This window comes from Elephantulus edwardii, unplaced genomic scaffold (genome assembly GCF_000299155.1).
Source record: "Elephantulus edwardii isolate Elephantulus edwardi_28Jun2011 unplaced genomic scaffold, EleEdw1.0 scaffold00057, whole genome shotgun sequence".
Taxonomy (NCBI): Eukaryota; Metazoa; Chordata; class Mammalia; order Macroscelidea; family Macroscelididae; genus Elephantulus; species Elephantulus edwardii.
Genome location: NW_006399807.1, coordinates 10,349,004 through 10,372,813, shown reverse-complemented (window position 1 = coordinate 10,372,813; position 23,810 = coordinate 10,349,004). Strand labels below are relative to the sequence as shown.

The window sequence follows — 23,810 nt, the reverse complement described above, 5'->3', positions numbered from 1 at the left end:
ATATAAAATGGCATAGGTCTTTTTTAGCAATGGGCAAATACAGGGTTCTTGGTGTTTTCTACAGTAATAAGCTAATGACATTTTCAGTCATACCCCATATGGGGATGGGGTAGAGGGTGGGTATGGGGGTAGAGGGTGGGGATGGTTAAATTCTTCTAATATCAATTTTTTAACAACGGAGTCTCCAAAAAAAGCAATCAAGGACTGATTCAGAGGCTAAGATATTAGAATCAACAAGTTAAAAAGAAGTATGTGTATGTGTGTATATACATATAAGTTATATGGATTTAAAACCAAAATATGGTATGGTTTAGAAATCCAACTAATGAATATTCTTATTTTGTTTCCTCTTTAAATTTGCACAAATAGTCTGCTTCTTTCAAATCTGCATGGCAAATAAAACAAAGTTGAGTACAATATATACACACAGGTTGTACCAAACATTAAATATAGGTATATGTAATATACAGTGAATGTGCCATGTAGCTTCTTAGAATAAAAAAGATCTGGATTTTCTACATCTTATAGTTGACACAGGAGAAGGCAGATAACACCAACTCCATCTATGATCAAATTTTGCTAATAAAAGACATCTTTCCTGTTTGGTTCACAATACATATGCAACAAAATTGATGGTTATCAAATGTTAATTTGTTTCATGAAAACTTATCTCCAGGCTAATACCCAAAGAGTTTGGCTAATACTTTAAATTAAACAGTCTTATTTAATGATTTATCCATCAAGTAGATAAGTCATTAACAGCAATTTCAAACAAGAACAAAAGGGATGACTTTTTCTCCTGCCCTTTAAAAAGGTATTTTTAAGAGTCCACTTCAAGTAACTCTTTACTTGGTGTTTTAGAATTACTTTCTACTTTAGGAAGGCCTTTTAGAAAGGCAGAAAAGGATAAAAAATGTTTAAAGGGTCATCATCTAAACAGTCAAATTGATTTTAAATTTACTTTTTTTGCATTTTTTTTAGTACCTGGGCCTTGTACTAAGTGATCACATTTTACTGGAGTCCATCTAATATTAGAAACATGAACCTTAAATAGAAAAATTGGCTCTTATGTTTTAAAACAAGTCTTTTTCTCCACACCTACCCTTCTAATATTTTTCAGGGGAAAAAATGAATCTAATTGCTTTAGGGCTCATTTAATATTTGCTAAAAACAATCCCTGATAAACTCTTTAAAATTTGTAAGACCAGCACCGAATTCGAGACATCTATTTACTCTGAGGTTTCATGGAAAGTGAAAGTACAAAAATGTCAGTACAAGTAGAACCAAATATAAGAAAAAAAGCACCTAAAGATGGAGAAAAGATACTCTACCTGTCCGTAGGAAACCATTTTTATGTTTCCATAGTTTTGATAGCTTAAAATTCCCCAAAATACCTAGGTTTTTTTCATTGTTTTTCTATATCTAAAATGTTCTCTCAGTGTCAAAAGCCAATTTAAATTTAGGGAAATCATATATAAAAAATTGTTCATGAAGATTATTAACATGTAAGAATAATATCCTACATGGCAAGTTACAATTCTCTAGAAGTGCAAGTAAGCATCAAAAAGCTCAAAGGACATCAACATGCACAACCAGGAATCCTATGAAAGTCACGACACGTTGTGATTCAGTGGTTTAAATTAATCTCCTCCTGACAGAAGACAATGTTCCACGATGGAAGCCGATTATGCCCAGTGAGACTCACTGGGACATAAACACATCACTGCTACTAAGGTTCCACAACATGACTATTCAGGAATCTGAATCTAACTCCAGAAGAGATCATTTTGAAATACGAATTTGAAGATATTATAAACATTAGGTAAGTGGAACCTGCCTGCAACAATCTTTTTTTTCTTCTTCCCACTTTAAGGCTACAGAATATCTATACATCAACAAGGCAATTAATTTTCATAATAAAAATATCCCCTCCCCCCAGAAATAACCAACATCTTCAGCCAGATTCTATGGTGAGTGTATATTGCATCTTACTTTATTCTACAGGTTTGTTTTCTTGGCAGTCTGCAGGGTTAAGGTCAATTTTTTCTGGAAACACCAGCTTCTCACAAACAGCCTCCTTGATGGGTAAATACTGGGATATTTCATTAGGTTCCGTGAAAAGAGAAGGTGACACATGCTAAAGAAATACAAAAATAAAATTCCTGTTTTTTAATCTGTAAACCTATTGACATTTTTTTAAATGCTTTGGTTCAAGCATTTTTAATTTAAATTTTAAATCAAAATTTTAAAATAAGGAGTAAAATATTGATATAAGCAAGCACTATTAAAGTTTTAAAAACAGTAACAGTAGTTTTTCCTATTATTGAGTCATTCTGCTTTCTCTAAGAGAATAAAGTTATACAATTTCCACTGCCCCCAGAATGTAATACATCTTAATCTAATTCCCTCTATTTGCTGCTTTGATACCTTATAAGCACTGGTTTTCTGTTAGACCCAAGTATATAATTTTCCTGAATGTATACGCTACATCTGGAGAGATATTTGGATTTTCTTAAGAGAGATATACTTAGAAAAAGTAATTCCAAATTTCAAAAAGATATTTAACTTCTAGGCAACTCATTACAGAATCTTAAATTCCAAGGGAGCCTTTACATGTTCTTGAGAAGAGAGAAAAAGAAAGAATTATGGCAAAACAAGTCATATTATAGAATCAGCATATTTATGGGGGCTGGAGAACAGGAGATTAATATCCAAATGAACAACTCATAATATAGACTCAGTACATTTTAGGATCGGGGAGAGGGCAAAGGAGATTGAGTGACAGGATGGTGGTAACAGAATCGGTATCTGATGTCCACAGTGGCTCCATCATCAACAACTATGTGACTGGGGGTAAGTTATATCTAAGAGTCTTAGTTTTTTCAAGTAAAATGTGGAAATTGGAAAGGTAGGGTATCTAATAACCTTCCATGTTCTTACATTTGAGATAAGTGCAGGAAAAGTTATGCTTTAGTCAGATTTATGCTAAAGAGCTCTATCAGTGGCATGAACAGTTTTAGATATATATATGATGGGAGAGAAGGAATTCTATACTTAAAAATTTATAACCTAACATCTATAAATGAAACATAAAAAAGAAAAAAAAATGAAACATAAATACTGTACCATCAAATTTGCAATTTTGCTTTCTCGTGATGTATATTCCCGTAACATGTATGTCTTGTCAGCCTGTGTTAAAAAAAGTCACAATAAATTTATTTATATTGATTTGTCAAATCTATTCTGTTAAACAGAACTATCTACATTAGTCTGTGAAAGTAACATGAAGTCTGAGGAGAGTATCTTGTTTTACAATGGTCAACTTTCACCAAAAATTCCAAATTATTTATTTGAATCTCTATATATTACATCACATTACATTAATACCAGAAACATATATGTGAAGTAACCTAATTTCATAACTCTCATGTAAGAAAAAGATATGCAAAAGCTTATTTTGACAGTCAACCAGCAGCATTCTCTTGATAAATATAATTAAGTTGCACAAGAGATTTTGCTATTCAAGTTTGGGACATCCCTTTCCTAAACATTATTATCATCTCTGCACATAATTGTGACTACTTTTGTCTTCCAAAAATTATTTATGCTCATCATTTCCATAAAATTATTACCAAATTATTTACTTAACATCAGGAATTACTTTGATATTCAAATTTTCCCATTTACGATTTTATCAAAATGCTGAGGTTTTGTGAAACATTTTAAATAAAAGATAAAATACTAACTTCTTTAAAATTTCAGTATTTTATATAAAAACCAGATTAATGCACACTCTAAGAGAGAAAATAAAAGTATAAATCAGAGACTATAAATTAGAAGCAATCAAAGCTCATTAGAGAGAACACTATGATTAACATATAATAATCTCTACACAAGTTATATAAATATGTTCTTATCTGCCACAAAAGTTTTAACACTAAAACACACATTTCCAAATCAACTAAATATAGCTCTTCCTAATGTTTATAATGGCTAAATATTCTTCTACACATAACTATAGAAGCACTTATAATGCTCCACTGGAAATATTAATATCTCTTTAAATTCCCATTCTCCAATCCTCATTACTATTAATATTATAAACAATGCAAATTCAAGTCCACATTCCTTAACTCTAAGCAACTATCTGATTAATATTTATAGATTATGGAATGAAATTTTTTCTTCCTTAGTTTTTGTTTTCTTTAAAAAAATTTATATTGGTTTGTATTCAAAATATTGTTTCATTCATATACATTGTGTTTCACACATTGCTTCATTTACATTGTATTTCATATGATCATTCCCATAGCTTTATAAAACCAATCACCATTGATCTGTGCCCTCTTCCACCCAATCCTTTCAGCTACTCCACTCCTAGGAATATATCCTGAAGAAAATAGAGCTGAGACAATGCGGGATTTATCTTTCACTATGACTTTCTCAGCCATTTTTTAACTACCATATAGGTGGGTGTGAATATGCAAACGGTGTGTTAGCCTATCTAAATGGATACTGGCTATTTATTTACCAACCAAGAGGATTAGCTAGTCTCACCAATCCACAGGGGACGGGGCTAATCTTGCCATTAAATTGAGCAACCAAACAAAAGGAGACCTTTCAGCAAAGAAGAAAAACCTTACCACCAAGAAAAGAGAAAGCAAAATAGGCCTACAGGGCCAATTACCACAGCAGCCACAGCAGAGAACATGAGACAGGGCCTGGGATTGCTACATCATCATTGGAACTGGAGCTTTAAAAGCCTTTGCTCAAATTTGTTGGTCATCTGGGGGTGGTGAGCCAATATGAGCAGGACTGAGAAATTTGTAACACTGGCCTAAGCTGTGAAGCTGAAGGCTGAGGTGCCTGAGAGCACATTTAGGGTGCTGTCCAGACTGTATTCTGCTACTCATCTGCATTATAACCTTTTTATTTCTCTAACATGGTTCTGTGTCATCTGTGAGTTTTCACATTAGATTTCAGACCCAGAAAAGCAGTAAAGATTGGTGCTGACCCAGAGGTGTGCAGTTCAAATCCACCAGATGCTCTCTGCTGGAGAAGGAGGGACAATCTCCTTCTGTACCAGTCAGATCTGATCTGACAGTACACACACACACACATAAAATAAAAAAATAAACAAAATTTAAAAAAATTTTTAAAATAAAAAGATCAGTGCTAAGATGAGTACAAAGAGATATGGGAGCGTGGGGGACATGTCTGATCTTATGGGGGTTGGTTTCTTGTTCCTCATGCTCTTGACAGGGACAGCTCCCCTTTGTGAAGTTGGTAAAGCTCAAATATAGCCATCCCCATGAAGCCCTTGCTCTTTTTATAGGCACAAATGGAGGTTTGGACACCAATGTTCACAGCAGGGTTATGCGCAATAGCAAGAAAATGGAAACAGCTCAAATGTCCATCAACAAACTAAGAGATTTAGAAATTATGGTACATTCATATGATAGAATACTAATCAGCATTCAGGAGCAACAATTTTGAAAATATTATATAACATGGTAAAGGCTAGAGACCATTATGCTGAGTGAACTAACTCAGTCTCATAAGGACAAATATTTGCAAAAACAGAAGGAAACTACTAAGATGTTTATAAAAGTCCAAAAGAGGAAGAAAGAGCAAGGGCGTGAGGGTAAGGCTGAGGGTGGGGGGTGCAGGGAAATCACAGAGTTGCAAAGTTTCACTTTTTTTTTAAGGTTACATTTCTAAAGCATGATAGTGCTTAGTAAAAAATGTAAACTATTTTAAAATTTGGATTTCATTCTTTCTGAAAAAAAGAAAACATGTTCTTAGTATTTTGGTACCATTTTTAAAAAATAAATAGATCATCATAGGCACCACACTATTTCATGGAAAAGAAACGATCAAAATTTCAGGTTTTAGGAAAATACCAATCCAATCCCCTATTAATGAGTTCAAATCCTTTTTCTGCCACCAACCAGCTGTAGAGCTTGGGTAAGTTATACAGTTGCCTCAGAGGCTTCATTTAAAAGTAGGGATAAAAAGATTTTACTTTCACAGAGTTGTAATTAGTTCATTACTGTGAGAACAGTAATATTGGTGGCCTCTTTTCCCATTCATCCTTCTAAATGATAAGGGAGCTCAAGTGAGAAATTCACTTGGAAAAGTTAAGCTGTTACAAAACTACTAGAAAAATTTAACCACTTATTTTTCTCAGCACTTATTTTTAAAAAACCTCACACTGTAAGTTAACAGTCACATCAGAAGGATTACAATCTTCCATTGTATGCAGAACTTTAAACTTCAGATCAAAAAAACTATGTACTTAAATTTCAGGAGGCCATGGGAGTGTTATTTCTAACACTGACATATACATATATTAACAATAAATAGAAATCTGAGGTAAAAGCTAAGACACAGTATTGCATTATTACGCTTCAATCATGTACATTTTTCTCCCTGTGCCCTCCCTCCAATCACTAAACTATTTGATCCTGAGATTTTCACCCCTTTCCACATTCAGTCCCTCTACCGCCTTTCTCTTCCCTCGTTGTATGTCCATACACATATCACTGGTTATCCTTCTGCTTTTACAATCATGGTCCTATACAGTATTGGTTCTCATGTACCTGAATTTTAGTTCACTCCGCATAATGCTCTCTAGCCTCTTCCATGTTATATAGCAGTTTTCAAAATCATTGCTCCCAAGTGCTATATAGTATTTCATCATGTGAGTGTACCACAATTTCTCAATCCAATTATTTGGGCAGTTTCCATGTTCTTACTATTATGAATAATACTGCTATGATGCAAATCTCTACGTGCATCTCAGTTCTGTTTTCCTTGGTGTATATTCGTAGCAGTGGAATAGCTGGGTCATTTAGAATCCCTATGTTCAGCTTTTTGAGGACACACCATACTGCCTTCCAGAGTAAGTTGTATGAGGTACAGTTGGTTGGGTTGGTTGTTTTTTGGGTTTTTTTAATTTATTTTATTATTTTATGTGTGTACTGTCAAAGCGGATCTGAGGTACAGGAGATTGCCCCTCCTTCTTCAGCAGAATATCTGGTGGATTCAAACCATGTACCTCTGGGATTGTAGTGCAGCTTCTTGCCACTAGGCCGCCAGAGCTCCCTTTCAGGTACAGTATTTTAAATACTGTTTACTCTCTTTGTAAATCTGCTGGAAGGTCAGCTATGAGTCAGTTCGAACTCAATGGTACATAACATGTTACACACAGAGTTAGTACTTAAATGACTTTTTTTAAAAAAAGGAGCATCAGATACCAGAATTTTTGGAAAAGAAGACCTAATATTCAATCACAGTGCATAAACGACAGTAAGTTTGAAAGACTCAATTTCAAGGCCATTTGATATAAACAGGTGTTCCTTTTCAAATATTCAGGCCCAGTAAAACAGGAAAAGGCTCAAAATCAATATATTTATTGAATTACAATAGATACCTCATGGTAAAGTCTTGTATCATTCATTCTGATGAGCACTCCATCAATTCTCAAGAAAAACCGCAGCAACAGGAAAAAGCTTGAAGGCATTACTCTCTGGGAAAAAGAATAGTATTGACATTTTAGTAAGATTACATATTTTATTGTTTTGCTAAAAGGAAATTTAAGGATAAAGACATAACAAAAAAAAAACACCCAAACAAACAAAAAAAACCCAACCAAAAACCCCCAACCTTTTGAGGGTTGATTAGCGGTACGTAAAAAAGTATTGTACTTTCTTTGCAAGGTCCAGCTAAGTTTCAAAGCCAAGTAAGCACTCAACTATTAACTTAAAGGTTGGTGGTTTAAGACAGGCCTGCAGATATGCTTCTAAAAGGTCACAGCCTGGAAAACCCTGGAAATCAGCTCTATTAGGGTCCTCATCAGTCAGACTCAACAGCAACTAACACCACCACCACACTGAGGAGTGTGAATATTTAACATTCTGATTTCAGAATCTTAGAAAGAAAATTTTGTGTAAACATTAAACATTCTGATTTCAGCATCTTCCTTCATCAAAAGTAATGAAGTGAGTAAAAAACAAAAATTTACTCAAGTAACATGAAAATTTCAATGTTATTTTTAAGAACTCTCATTTTTACACCAGGAAGCTGGTAGCTTTGTATTAAGGAGCTGCACTGCCAACGCAAAGGCTGTGGTTCAAATCTACCAGCTACTCTGCAGGAAAAAGATGGGCAATCTCCTCTCGTGTGATTTCTGCCTCTGAGAACTCGCTGGAGGCTCAGCTATGAGTCAGTTACAACTCAATGGAACATAACAATAAAAACCATATTTCAACTTGAAATTTGAGGGTTCCAGTATTCTATTTAGTTTTATATTTCATATTTGTTCCTATTCTCAAGAAAGATGGTTCAGAAGGATGTGAAAATTATCAAACACTATCATTAATATCACATGCAAGCAAAATACTGCTGAATACCATCCAAAAACAGCTAGAGCAGTACATTGACATAGAGTAATGCCCGATATTCAAGCTGCGTTTAGTAGACGCTGTGGTGCCAGGGATATCACTGCTAATGTCAGATGGACCCTGTATGAAAAAGGAGAATAACAGAAAATGTCTATTTGTGTTTTATTGACTATGCAAAGGCATCTAACTGTGTTGATAATAAACTACGGCTAACTTAGAGAAGAATGGGAATCTTAGAACATTTAATTACGTTCACACAAAATCTATACCTAGACCAAGAAGCTGATGTAAAACAGAGAAAGGGAACATGGTATGATTTAAAAGCAGAAAAGGTGTGCATCAGGGTTCTATCCTTTCTCTATACCTATTCAATTTGTATGTTGAGAAAATCATTCAAAAAGCTGGACTTTATGAAGAAGTATGTGACATCAAGATTGGTTATGCAGATAATACAACCTTGCTTGCTGAAAAGTACGGACTTGAAGCACATCCTGGAGAAGATAAAGACTACAAGTCTTCAATTATGAATTACATCTCAATGTCAAGAAGACAAAATTCCTCACCACTGAACTGATAACATTGTGACAGATGGAGAAAAGACTGAAATTGTCAACAATTCCATGTCACTTGGACCCACAATCAACACCCTTAACACTAGCAGTTAGACAATCAGGAGATGCATAGCATTGGGCAAATCTGGTATCAGGGACCTCTAAATTACTGAAAGAACACTGATGTCAGCATGAAGACTAAGGTGTGCCTGATTCAGGCCATGATCTTTTCAATCAATTGCTATGCTAGTGAGAACTGGACAATGAATAAGGATGACAGAAGAAGTGATGTATTTGAGTTGTAGTGTTGGAGAAGAGTACTGAATTATCTCATGGACTGTCAAAAAACATATTGTCTTGGAAAAAAATGAAGCCAGCATGCTCCTTGGAGGAAAAGAAGGCAAAGCGTCATCTTATATACTTTGGGCATGTTGCTAAAAGAGGCTATTTCTTAGAAAAGGATATTATGCTTGGAATGGTAAAAGGTCAATGAAAGAAAGAAAGACCCTCAATGAGATGGATTGACACAGTGGGTTCAAGTGTGTCTGAGATGATGCTTGAGGGCACAGGATAGGACAGTGTTGAGATCTGTTGTTCATAGAGTTGCTATGAGTCCTGTTCGACTCAACAGCACCTAACAAATTTTCTACTGTCACAATACTACTTCTAGGAACCATTTGGCAATTTGTGGGTAATTTTTAGTTGTCACAATGATGGGCTAATATTTAGGGAGCTATGAATGTCTCATCAGCAATGAGCTTGTAATACTTGGAAGGAGCAATAACATTAGATGATCTTTAATAGGATAGGATAGCATAGGATGACAGTACAAAGTCCTAAAAACCTTCCTAGGATATATCCTGGCACTCAACCAGACTTTTTTAGAAAAACTATTTATAGTTGCCTGACACTAGAATCCAATTCTACTTTATGTATAAATACAAAATTTATTCAATTGTCTAGTAATGCAGTCAACTTTGTAAATCAAGGAAAGATGAATATTATTTTGTCTAGAATATCATTAAACGTTATTCAGCACTGAAAAATTTCATCATTGATGGCAATGGCGTGTGTGTTAATGAAAGATGTAAATGCAGATGGACTTAGATATCATTCACAATGACTTGATACAAATATCTAAGTCATCACAGCTTTTTTTTGGCATTTTTGAAAATGTGATTTGAAGGGAAGTTAACAAAGTGTGTTAGTTTGGGTTGGTTGTTTATTTTTTTTTAAATCAATCATGCGCATTTTGTTCCTTAATATTAGTTATAATACCTACAGAGTCTGATCATTCATTCATTCATTCCATATTCTTTCCTTTTACCCATCTTTATAAGTATTAAAATCAACACTCTTGGCACCAGCAGCCAGAAAGTTAAAAGACATATTGCGATGGGAAGGTCTGCTGTTAAGGATCTCTCTAAAGTACTGAAGAGCAACAGTGTGTCTCTGGAGACTAAGGTGCATCTGGTACAGGCCATGGTCTTTGCAATCACTTGCTATGCATCAGAGAGCTGGACAATGACCAGGGAGGATAGAAGGAGAAATGATGCTTTTGAGCTTTGGTGTTGGAGAAGAGTGTTGAGGGTACCATGGACTGCTAAGGAAACAGATTCATCCTGGAGAGGGTTAAACTGGGCTGCTCCTTGGAGGCAAGGATTCTGAGGCTTCATCTGACATACTTTAGTCATGTTGTAAGGAGAGACCAGTCCGTGGAGAGGGACATCATGCTTGGGAGGGTGGAAGGCAGGCGCAAGAGGGGAAGGCCCTCTGGGAGGTGGATTGATTCAGTGACTGGGGCAATCAGGATGAGTGTGTCGGAGACAATGAGATTGGCAAAGGACAGAGCAGAGTTTAGAGCTGTTGTACATAGATAGGGCTGCTGTGAGTCGCAAGTGACTCGAAGGCACACAACAACAACAATTAATTTTCTACTTTCCTGGTAACCATTTATTTAGTAATTAATTTTCTACTTTCCTGGTCCCCCTCCCTGATAACCATTCCGGTATGATTCTCTCTTTATGCAAATTTTTCTCTAGCTTTTTATAATACTAGTCTTATGCAATATTTGTCCTTTGGGGACTGACTCATTTCCCTTAGTCTTATCTATGTTATATAATATTTCACAAAATTGTCACTGTTTGTCAATGTTGTATAGTGCACTATTATATGAATGTACCAGTTTTTTCTAGCCATTCCCTCACTAATGAAGGATTACTTCAAAATCTAGTTTTGATAAAAAACGCTGCAATAAACACGGGTGTTCATAAATCTGTTCACATCTCAGCTCTTATTGCTTTAGGATCCCACCTTGTAGTGAAATAGGTGGATCAAATGGTATTTCAATTTTCAACTTTTTTTTTGAGTCAAATATATATATATTTTAATTTATAAATCATTTCAATGAAACTTCACAGAGACTTTGGATTTCCATTCATTCATTGTTGCACTTTTCTCCCCTCCCAACCCTCCTCCCTAGTATGCTACCCTCTTGGAAAAGTAAAAGAAAAATTCTTTCATTGTTTTACAATCCCTGCCCCCAGGTCCATTCCACTATGCAGCCTTTGCTCTGGACTCCTGTCATGACAAAAATACCTAATCACATATCCCTTTTAAACAGTTTTCTCCATCACTATACACTATCAAACCCATCCTTCTCAGTCTCCCCCCAACCCCAAGGTCAGTCTTGTTTTACAACAGTGGCACCATGCAGTATTTGTCCTTTTGTGACTGAGATAGTTCACACAGTATAATGTCCTCCAGGGTCACCCATTTTGAATAATATTGCATGAGTTCCTTGTTTTTCAATGCAGCGTAGTATTCCATTGTGTGAATATACCACAGCTTCTCTATCCATTTTGTCTGTTGATGGGCATTTACGTTGTTTCCAACTCCTTGTTGTGAACAAAGCTGCAATAAACACGGGTGTGCACATTTTCAACTTTTTAAGGAAATGCCAGATTGCTTTCTACAATGCTTGTACCATTTAACATTCCCACCCGCAATGTATGAGAATTCTAATCACTCTGCACCCTCGCCAGCATTTGTTGTTCATGAACTTACTGAATCTGGCTATTGCTGCTGCAATGAGGTGGTATCTCATTGTTATTTTGACTTGCATCTCTCTAATAGCGAATAATCTGGAACATTTCTTAATATAATTAGTTGGTCCTATGAATGTCTTCTTTGGTGAAGAGTCTTTTCTTATCTTTGTCTACACTGTAAAGTGAGTTTCCTGGGGGTTTCTATAATTTTAGATAAAAGCCCTTTGTCAGATAAGTCACTGTCACATATTTTTCCCCAACCTGTAAATTTTCTTTTTACTCTTGGAGAATTTTTTTTATGTACTAAGGATTTAATTTTTAGAAGGTCCCATTAGTCTCTTTTATTCTCTTCTGATTGTACCTCTTTGGTTGTATTTGATAATGTATTTATGTCATGGGATTGTTGTTGTTGTTGTTGTTATGTGCCATCGAGTTGCTTGCGACTCATAGCTACCCTATGTACAACAGCCCTAAACCCTGCTCTATCCTGTGCCAATCGCAGCCCTGTCTGTGACACTTCAATCCCGATTACCCCAGTCACTGAATCAATCCAACTCAAAGAGGGTCTTCCTCTCCTGCGCTGTCCCTCCACCCTCCCAAGCATGATGTCCTTCTCCAAGGACCAGTCTCTCCTTACAACATGTCCAAAGTATGTTAGACAGAGCCTCAGAATCCTTGCCTCCAAGGAGCCACCTGGTTTAACCCTTTCCAGGATGAATCTGTTTGTTTTCCTAGCAGTCCATGGTACTCTCAATACTCTTCTCCAGCACCACAGCTCAAAGGCATCAATTCTCCTTCTATACTCCTTGGTCATTGTCCAACTCTCTGATGCATAACAAGGGATTGCGAAGACCATGGCCTCTATCAGACGCACGTTGGTCTCCAGAGAGACACCGTTGCTCTTCAGTACTTTGGAGAGGTTCCTAACAGTAGACTTTCCCATGGCAATACGCCTTTTAATTTCCTGGCTACTGGTGCCAAGAGTGTTGACTGCGGAGCCAAGCTAACTAAAGCTGTGAACAATCTCAATCTCTTCACCATCTATCTTGATGATACAGCTCCTAAATTTGCTCATATTTTCTCCCTGATGATTTTCATAGTTTTAGGCTTTATCCCTAGGTCCTTGATCTACTTTTGAGCAAATTTTTGTGTATTATGTGAGGTATGCATCTTCTTTCAATTTTTTGCAGTTTCTCAGTTTTGCCAGCACTATCTGTTAAAGAGGCTGTCATTTCCCCCATTTATTGGATTTCAGCTCCTTGAAATCTCATAAAAGATCATCTATAAACCATTAAATAAATATAAAAACTCAAAATTCATTGTCATTTAGTTTGAACCAATTCATAGCTGACCCTCCAACAGGTTTCCTGAAGCCCTAAATCACCTAGGAGGAGGCTGGTCATCTTTCTCTCTTGAACCCATCGGTGGATTCAAACTATCAAAAGAGGAGATGCCTTTGAGAATTTAGGGCAACTAATGGCCTATATTTTACACCACTAGAGTACCGTATGTTTTTAAAAATATGGACTCCTTAGGTTTGGAACTGAAAACAACTTTGAAATATCTAAGATTCCATCCAACAATATAAATAAACTAAGCTATTTCATTTCTACAAAAAGTTTCCCTATTTCAACAGCTAATTCTTTTTCAGAGCACTTTATTATAGAAACATAGATACAAACTTCATATATCATTCATCTCACTATTCTAAACTAACTCAACCAGTATAAACCCTCAACTATTCAGTAGCTTTCCAATCAAGGTTAAAACATTAAGTAAAAACAATGAGTACTGCCACTATTACCTACAATCATTCAAAGACTATCTGGAAAGTTAGATGAAACAGAGAGGGAGGAACCCATGTGCTAAATAAGGAGGGAAACTGTTAACTCACTTCAATAACATTCTCGAACTTTTAGCCATAAAATATCTTAAAAATAAATGATTTGGCCACCTAAAGTTTCTCAGAAAGCTCTACTAAATTAAAAGTATTCTGTGGTGGCATAAATTTTATTTGAAAGAAAATGGGGAAATGAAGATTTGAAATGAAGAAAACCTCCAAACAAAAAAGGGTGGTGGGTCAAATGACCTCCTTAAGGGAGCTCTAATGAAAAGCACTTAGCAAGGGCTTTGAAGATCATCATGATACTTCATTCTCTACCAGCAGCCAGTACTCTGACAGCCTGAATTGCTTAGTAACTCACAAACTTGAAGCTCAGGAAACCAATCAATGAGGACCTCCTTTGACCACCACATGGCCCTTCAGTCTGGCTGTGGAACGTTACAAACCTAAAAGGAGATTAGGGACTACCTCTTCTAAAAAGCTTTTTGTCATCTACTCTCTCCATATCTACATCTGTTTTCCAGCCAATAGAGCAAGTATACATACTAAGTGGTGTCAAGTAAAAGGTGTCTTGCGTGGTTTTTCTTTACTAGTGTTAAAAAAAAACTAAATCTTTAAACTGCTAATTCTGATAAATTCCAAGTCTAAGAAGCAGTAGATAGGGGCATATTCCCCTACATTCTGTTCCCCTTTCCTTTTGTCATCATGAAAAGAGCACCTCTCCCTGTTTTCTCAACTTAGTGAACCAGAAAGGACATAATTCTAAATAAATACTTTTAGGCACTCTAAAAACACAGCATGATCAAGTAATTAATAAAAATTAAACCAGGCAGGAAGAAAGAACATTTTAAGGTGCTATTACCAACTACGTATTTAGATACATACATATACATAAACCTCTTCTCTCTCCAACATCTTCCTCCACAGAAACATATTTGCTCCCCACGTACTTACTCACTTAGAGGCACCCACCTGAATACGAATGCACACCCAGACATGCAAACTCAAAGAACAATTATTAGAGTTAATTCAGCAGGTGGGTAGAAAAATGGAAAAGTACATGACTTGATGAGTGGGAGAGTGAATCAATCTAAATAACAAAAGATAAACTGGGGGAGTTATAGGTGAGCAAGGGAGTAAGGCATTAAGAAAACCTTTAAAGATGAAATAATTACAAGTGTTATAGGGTACAAAGAAAAGTTTTCACTAATGTAGTTTTACAACCTTGCACAGGCTAGTATTTTTACAATCATTCTTTTTCTAAATTTTTGCAATCATCTTTTGAGCTTATTTCTATACAAAATGGAAACTGAACAAAATAATTTTCTAAAATACCACTGTTGTGCTGGTGAAGTGTTGTCAAGTTGAGTGTGACTTACAGCAACCAACGAACATCAGATCTGAACCCTTTCCTATCCTGTGGCATCCTCACACTCTGACATCTCAGCCCATTGCCCCAGTCACTGTGCCAATCCACCTGGTTGAGGGTCTTCCTCTCTTTTGTCAATCTTCTACCTTCCCAAACATGATGTCCTTTTCCAAGGAATAACAATCCTAGCAACATGCCCAAAGTAAGTGAGACAAAGCTTTATGATCTGTCTCCCAGGAGCACTCTGGCTTCACCTTCTCCAAGACGTATTTGTTCTTCTCTCAGCCCATTCAGTTCTCTTTTCCAAAACCACAACTTAAATAAATTCATCAATCTTTCTGTCCTCTTTATTGTCCAGCTCTCAGATGCATAGCAAGTGACTGAAAAGTCCAAGTCTTGAATCAGGTACATTTTAGTTCTCAAATTGACATTACTGCTCCTCAGTAATTTGGTGAGGTTCTTGCCTACAGACTTTCCCAGTGCAGTATGTCTCTTGACTGCTAGTATCAAAGGTGTTGACTGTGGATCCAAGTAAGATGAAGTTGTTGATAGTTTCAATTTTTTCTCCATCTACTAGGATGGTGCCTACTGGTCCAGTAGTAAAATTCTTTGTTTTCTTAACATTGAGATGCAATCCATCATGAAGGCTGCATTCTTTGACCATCTACAGCAAATCCTCCTCACTTTCAGCAAGTAAGGTTGTGTAATCTGCAGAATATAGGTTATCAATGATCTTCCTCTGATCTCAAAGCGACACTCTTCTTCAGAGTCCAGCTTCTCGATTAATCTGTTGAACATTCAGACTGGATATGTATGGAGAGGACACAACCTTGATGCACTTCTTTCTTAATTTTAAACCATGCAGTATTACCTTGTGATGTTCAAACAACAGTCTCTTGTTCTAGATATAAGATTTGCAAGAACAAAATTTAGTGTTTTGGGGATTTCCATGCTTCTTAATGTTAGCCATAATTTGTTATATGATTCAAACAAATACCTTTATATGAACAGACATTCTTCCAGTATTCTTTACTTTCTTTCAGGATCCATCTGACATCAGCAGTGATATCCCTAGTGCCACGGTCTCTTCTAAATCCTCCCTGAACATCTGACAACTTCCTATCTGTGTACTGTTCTAGCCATTTTTTAATGATCTTCAGTAGTATTTTGCTTCAGAGTGATACTACAATGAGATTGTTTGCTAGTTTTCACATTCTGTTGGATTACCTTTCTTAGGAATGGGAATAAATTTTGATCTCTTCCAGTCAGCCAGCCAGATAGCTGCCCTCCAAATTTCCTGTCCAAGAGACTTGTGAGCACATCCAGAACTGCATCTGTTAGTTGAAACATGTCAGTTGGTATCCCATTGATTTTGAGGGCCTCCTTTTTTGACACTGTCTTCAGTGCAACTTCAATTTCTATCACTATTGGCTCTTGATCATATGGTACTTTGTGAAATTTTTCAGTTTCAGTCAATTCTTTTTTGGTAAGTGACTGTGTATTTCCTCTATCTTCTCTGGACACTTCCTGGATTAGTCTACATATTGTCCACAGTATCCTTCAATATTGCGACTCAAAGCTTAAAATTTGATTTTTAGTTCTCTCAGCTCGAGAATGCCAAGTTCTTCCCTTTTTATTGTCCAATTTCAGCTCTCTGCATTGTAATACTTTGCTTTGTCTTCTTCAGATGCCTTTTGAAATCTGCTCAGCTCTTCTAATTCAGCATGTTTTCCCTTCTTGACGCTCTAGTATAATTTTCAGAGTCTCTTATGACATCGATTTTGATTTTCTTTCTCCTCTGTCTTCGTAATGACCTTTTGCTCTCTTCATGAATGATATCCTGGGTGTAATACCACACAACTAATCTAAGCTTCGATCATTAGTGTTCAATGCTTCAAACCTATTATTAGGATAATTTTTAGATTCTGGTAGGAGAGATTCAGATCATATATTGATTCTTGTGGACTTGTTTTAATTTTATTAGGCCTCAGTTTTAATTTGTACATGAGTAAATGATAGTCTGTTCCAAAATCCTGCCTGGACTGGTTTTAACTGTTGACAGTGAGCTTCTCCAACAATTCCTTCCATAGTTGTAGTCAATCTGATTCCTATCCAGTCCTTCAGGTAAGGTCCCTGTTTAAAGTTGCTGTTTGTGTTTTGTTTTGTTTGTCTGTTTTATTCATTTTTTTACTCATATTTTAATTAAAGATTATAGAGAACTTGGATTGCCATTAATTCACTGTTGCACATTTTATTCCCTGTCCACTCCTCCCCCCAGTTTGCTTTTCTCTTTGAAAAGAAAAAAAACCCAAACAAATAAAAACTTTTATTATACAATCGTGTGTCTCCCCCTCCCCCCATTCCCCCACTCCCAGTCCACTTTACTATGCAGCTCTTATTCTGGATTCTTGTAATGCAAATAATACCTAATCATATATCCCTTTTAAACAGTTCTCCCCCTCATCTGTTTCAATGCACGGTTCATTGTTTATCCTCTCTTTTCTTAGTTTTCCCCCAACCCTGATGTCAGTCCTGTTTTATAACAGTGGCACTAGGCAGTATTTGTCCTTTTGTGACTGAGATACTTCACTCAACATAATGTCCTCCAGGTGACCCATTTTGCGTATTTCATGAGTTCCTTGTTTTTCAATGCTGCATAGTAGTCCATTGTGTGAATACACCACAGCTTCTCTATCCATTTGTTTGTAGATGAGTACTTGGGCTGTTTCCAGCTCTTTGCTATTGTGAACAAAGCAGCAATTAACATAGCTGTGCATATATCTGCTTGGGTGGCAGTTCTGTTTTCTTTAGAGTATATTCTCAGTAGTGGAATTGCTGGGTCAAATGATATTTCTATTTCCAACTTTTTTGAGAAAGCGCCACATTGCCTTCCAGAGTTACTGCACCATTTTACACTTCTAAGAATAGTGAATAAAGGTTCTAGTTTCTCCACAATCTTGTCAGCATTTGTTACTTGTGTTTTTTTTTTAAAAAAAAGGTTATCTGAGACAAATAAATCATTTAACTTTGTAACAAAATTCAATCATTCTACTTCTAGCCTCATTTTTGTCACCTTATATTCCAACTACCCCTCCTTCTTCATTGTTTCCAACTTTTGCATTCCAGACACCAATCATCATTAGTTTATTTTGTTGCACGTTTGGTCAATTTTGGACTGCAAGACTTGGTAAAAATTTTCAATTTCTTCCTCTTTGGCTGTAGCTATAGCAGTGTGTATTTCAATATGAGTCTTAACAGGTTTTCCTTGTATGCATATGGATAATATCCTATCACTCACAATATTGTTCTTCAGGTAGAATGTGAAGTTGTCTTTTTAGCCAAGCATTCAACACCATTCTTCCTGTTTATCATTTGATTCAAAGTGGCCGAAGCTAGTCCATCTCATCTCACTATTGCCTAGAATGTTGGGTTCATGTGTTCCACTTCATCTTCACAACTTTCAGTTTTCCAACATTTCATGCTTCCTACATTCCATGTTCCAATATCATTATGGTTCCAATACTGCATGATTTTACAGAAAAACTTGATTTTGAAACAAATTTATTGCTGTTTTTTATTACTTTTGTCATTTTTATCATTTAAATTGTAACCGTGATGATCTAGTCTTATACTTTAAGAACAGTATTTGATGCTGTGGTCTTTGACAGGTCTTAAAGTGCTGCAAAGGAGTGTTTCTTTTTTAAAAAAAATATGGAAAATTGATAATCAATCTTACTTTGGGAGTCTTAAAAGGCTTTACAGAGGATGTAATATTTTAGATGAGTCTTAAAAGAAGAGGCAAGAAGTAAACAGTTTCAGTTGCAGTTTCTGCAGAAAATATCAGAAATCAAATATAACCTTACAGTTAAGAAATAAAAGTAATTTTTAGAGTAACCTACTTATTATACTTTTTAAGTATGTGCCACCAACAACATAGTGAACGGAGTAGTCTTTCCTCTACTGATAGAACAGAAAGTAAAAAAGAGGGAAATTATTACACATGTCCTTTCTGTTCTCACTGTTATGCTAGGAAAACTAAACTGATTGTTTAACGGTACACAGAATCTTGACATATTGGTGATCTTTTAAACTGACAGCCACCTTGTCATCCTCAGATTCTATCAACCTCAGTATAATCTGAAGATGTACACATTAACGTCATTTAGCTTCTTCAAGTTAAGCAAACTACAAAGCAGTCAGTTAACTCTCACCGAAATTTATAATAGAATAGAAAATAAGGTAACTCCAACTGTGATATGTTTAGACTTGGTCCGGCTTGAAATGAGTCTTCCATTCCTACTCAACATGAAAAAAAATTAATTTTAAACAAAAGTTCCGAATACTCACAATTTTCACACTTAGGCTTGAAACTCCATGATCATGTAACTCATCCTCAAACAGGAGAACTTCTTCAAAAAACTTAATTTGTTCTCTGGCTTTCAATTTTTCTGTATCTATATGATCTGTTGTAGGTATAACCTGAAAGAAAAAATTTAAGAAGGAATACATTGGGGAAAAAAGAGAGCACTACATAAACACAGAAAAGTCATTTTTCTTTCCTCATTTTGGTAGAGCTAATCTACAGAGTTCTGAATTTAAGTATCATCATTAGTAGACATGAAAAACTAGATATATGCCTGGCCAGGAAAAACTTAACACACCTCTGGTTGCTACTAGCTTAGCTACCCACACACACACAAAGATCTTTTTAGAGAACTTTTAAGAGAGTACTGTTGGCATAGTCTGTAGGGAGATGAGCCTGTTTGAATCCACCAGAGGTGAGGGAGAAAGAAGGGCAATCATCTCCTCATGCAAGTTACAGCCTATGATGGTGTCAGTGAGGAGTCAGTTTGAATTCAACAGCAATGAATCTGTTTTTATGAGAGAAAAATTCCAACACACATCCTGGTATTCCAAAGGCTACTGGGATGCAGGTAACTTTTTCCAATGCATGACACTGTAACCCATCTATGGCTGTACAAACACACATTAATAAAAGAATCCAACAATCCCAGCGTGAGTCATATCAGTAGCTCACTAAACCTAAGTTAAAATATGATTCGTGACACATTTTTTTATTCATTTCACTATAGTGCCTAGCTTTTTTATTCTCTGACATGGCCGTATCATAAACAAATATAGCACTGTTTATCAAAATGTAAGTATTCAGTAACAAATTACTCTTCTTTTTACTTAATAGCTATGATTAAGTCATCTGTTTCACCTGGAATAGAATGACTATGAGATTGGCTTAGATGAAAAATAATAAAAAATTATCAAAAAATAGCACAGAATTGGGGAGAAAAAGCATCATCTGAGAGAATATTTATTTAGTCATTAAGTGGCATGTGGGGAAGGGAGAAGATTGCAATAAGAAAAAAAGTACAATTTGTTTTTTTATTTTGAAGAGGTGAAAAATGGCCCTAGTTCTTCCATGTTGAAAAACAGATGACCATTAAACCTCCGTAGTTTTATTCCAAAAATCCTCTGGGGCAGACACAAAGTCACATCTGAAGGTGAAAACTGAGGGGAGTGGGGAGAGATAGGAGGGGCGGGGCAGAGACAGGATCGCCCATAATTAGCCCCGATTCCTGGTATGTTTGTGATCTATTCGAAGCAAATGTTTTCATCTCTAGGTCTGTCTAAAGACATAAAACTTAAGTTGCTGCCGTGTACCATCAAGTCAGCAGCAACTCATAGACCCTCTGACAGGTTTTCAAAGGCAATATATCACGTGGGAGAAGACTGCCCATCTTTCTCCTGTGAAGGGGCAGGTGGATTCCAACAGCATGCCTTTATGTTGGCAGCACAATTCCTTACCCCTACACCACCAGAATGCCCTAAAAACTTAAGTAGTAGTAGTTCATGCTTGGTACCGTTAGCTACATACCTTGTGAACATATTTAAACCCTATCCTATCCTGCACCATCCTCATCATTGCAAACAACTGAGCCCACTGACACAGTCACTGTATCAATCTATCTCACTGAGAGTCATTTTCTTTGCTGACCCTTCACCTTTCTAAGTATGTTATCCTTCTCAAAGGAAGAGCATGTCCTAACTGCATGCCCAAAGTATGTAAGACAAAGCTTTGCCATCCTTGCATCCAAGGAGTATTTTGACTGCACCTTTTCCAAGACAACCTGTTCTTTTTGGCAGTCCATGGGTTACTCAATACTCTTCTCTAAAACCACACCTCAAGGCCTCGGTGGTTCTTCTATCATCCAATATTCAAATGCATAGCAGGTGACTGGAATAACCACAGCTTGAATCAGGCATACCTGTCTGTAAAATGACAACTTTAGCACTTTGGAGAGGTACTTGACAGCAGACTTTCGCGATTCTGTATGTCACCAGACTGTGGATTAAATTAAGAGAAATCATTGACAATTTCAATCTTTTTCCTACCTATCATGATTCTGTCTATTGGCCCAGTGGTGAAGATTTTCTGTTGTATTGATGTTGAGGGCTGTGGTCTTTGATTTCTGCAGCAAGCGCCTTGGGTTCTCCTCACTCACAGCAAGCAAAATTGTGTCAAGTGCACAAGACAACACAGGCTGTGGATCAGTCTTTCTCCAATATTGATGCCATATTCCTCTTCATAAAATCCAGCTTCTCGATTTAACTATTGTTGTTGCTGTTGTTATGTGCCATCGAGTCGTTTGTGACTCATAGCGACCCTATGCACAACAGCCCTAAACCCTGCTCTATCCTGTGTCAACCGCACTGCCTCTGACACGCCCATCCGATTACCCCAGTCACCGAATCAATCCATCTCACAGAGGGTCTTCCCCTCCTGCGCCGTCCCTCCACCCTCCCAAGCATGATGTCCCTCTCCAAGGACCCGTCCCTCCTGGCAACTATTAGCATACGAATTTAATAGGTATAAAGAAAAAATACAGCCTTAACCCACACCTTTGTTCTTACACCAAGCAGTGTTCTCTTGCTCTGTTTGCACAAGTTTCTTGGTATAGGAATAGACTTTGTGTAAGCATAATCAGGTGTTCTTTAATTCCTATTCTTCTCAATGTTAGCCATAGTTTGTTATGATGCATACCAGTCTTTTTGCAGTTAATAAAATACAGATAGGACATTGTTCTGGCATTCTCTGCTTTCAGCCAGGATCCATCTGACATCAGCAATGATATCCGTGGTGCCATGGCCTCTACTAAACCCAGTTTGAACTCCAGGCAGTTCTCTGTCAATGTATTATTTTGGATGATCTTCAGGAATCTTTCGCTTATATATGATATTAATGATACTCTTCGATAATTCCCATATTCTGTTCAATCACCTTTCTTGGAAATGGAAATAAGAATTTCTTCCAGTCAGCCAGCCAGTCAGTTGTCCTCCAGATTTCCCGACCTAAATCTGTTGAACATGGCCAGAGCTGCAACTGTTAGCTGAAATTGTCAACTGGTACTCTGTCAATCCCTGAGCCTTATTTTTTGCCAATGCCTTCAATGTAGCATGAACTTCTTTCCTCATCACTATTGGCTCTTTATCATCTGTCACTTCCTGAAATATTTCAGTGTGGATCAGTTCTTTTCGGTACAGTATTTCCTCCATTTTATTTTGATGCTTCCTTGATCAGTCAAGATTTTTCCTATAGTACCTTTTATTATTGCAACTCAAAGTTTGGATTTATTTTTAGTTTTTTCAACTTGCTGAGCGGGTTCTTCCTGTTTTATTCTCCAACTCCAGCTCTTTCCATATTGTGTTCTCGAACTACCCTCTGAAAATTTCAGTTCATCTACTTTGCTCTGGCACCTCTTCCTTTTGTTTTGGATTCTCAACCTCTAGTGCTATTTTCTGTCTCTTCTGACATTCATTTTTTATCTTTTCTTCCTCCTCTGTCTTTAAAAAGATTTTATGCTATCTTCATGGATGTTATACCACAACTCATCTGGTCTTTAGTCATTAGCGTTCAATGCCTCAAACTTATTCTTAAAATGATTTTTAAATTTAGGTGGGATTGACCCAAAGTCATATTTTAGTTCTTGTGAACCTTTTTTCATTTCATCAATTTCAATTTGAACGTGCACATGAGTAATTGATAGTGTGGTCCACAGTCAGCACCTGGCCTGGTTTTGACTTCTGATACTTGTATCATCTTTTTTATTTAGTTTTAATCCTAAGAAAGACATTGGGAGACTCTTTGGGTACTTCTGACTTCACCAAAAAATCAGTAGGAATATTAATTTTCTCATTAGTAAATGGCTACTTCATTAGTATTTCATGCATGCCTCAGTAAAGGATCAGTGAAAAGGAATATATTAGTTTTGTCATTAAGTTGTTCTAATACAATGTTTGAAAGAGAATGAATGAATGAATGAATAAATAAATAAATAATAAAAAAATAGGGATTGAAGGGAGCTCTGGTGGCCTAGTGGCAAAGAAGCTGCACTGCAATCCCAAAGAAGTGCAGTTCAAATGCATCAGATGCTGTGCTGGAGAAGGAGGGGCAAGCTCCCACTGTGGCAGTTGGATCTGATTCGACAGTACACAAGAAAACAAAAGAAAGAAATAAAAAAATAAAATAAAATATGGAATGCACACCCATGTTAATTGCAGCTTTGTTCACAATAGCAAGAG

The 23,810-nt window shown here is 36.4% G+C and overlaps 1 protein-coding gene across 1 annotated transcript in view; it reads right to left on the bottom strand.

Annotated features, from left to right (window-relative positions):
* Positions 1-1,993: 1,993 nt before the first annotated feature.
* TIPRL (TIP41, TOR signaling pathway regulator-like (S. cerevisiae)) overlaps positions 1,994-23,810 on the bottom strand; it is a 47,286-nt gene continuing 25,469 nt past the window's right edge. The window contains exons 4-7 of the mRNA XM_006887405.1: positions 19,563-19,694; positions 7,436-7,531; positions 3,127-3,189; positions 1,994-2,137 (exon numbers count right to left, since the gene is read on the bottom strand). Of these exons, the coding sequence (XP_006887467.1) occupies positions 1,994-2,137; positions 3,127-3,189; positions 7,436-7,531; positions 19,563-19,694 (435 nt within the window). The remainder of the gene's footprint in view (positions 2,138-3,126; positions 3,190-7,435; positions 7,532-19,562; positions 19,695-23,810) is intronic.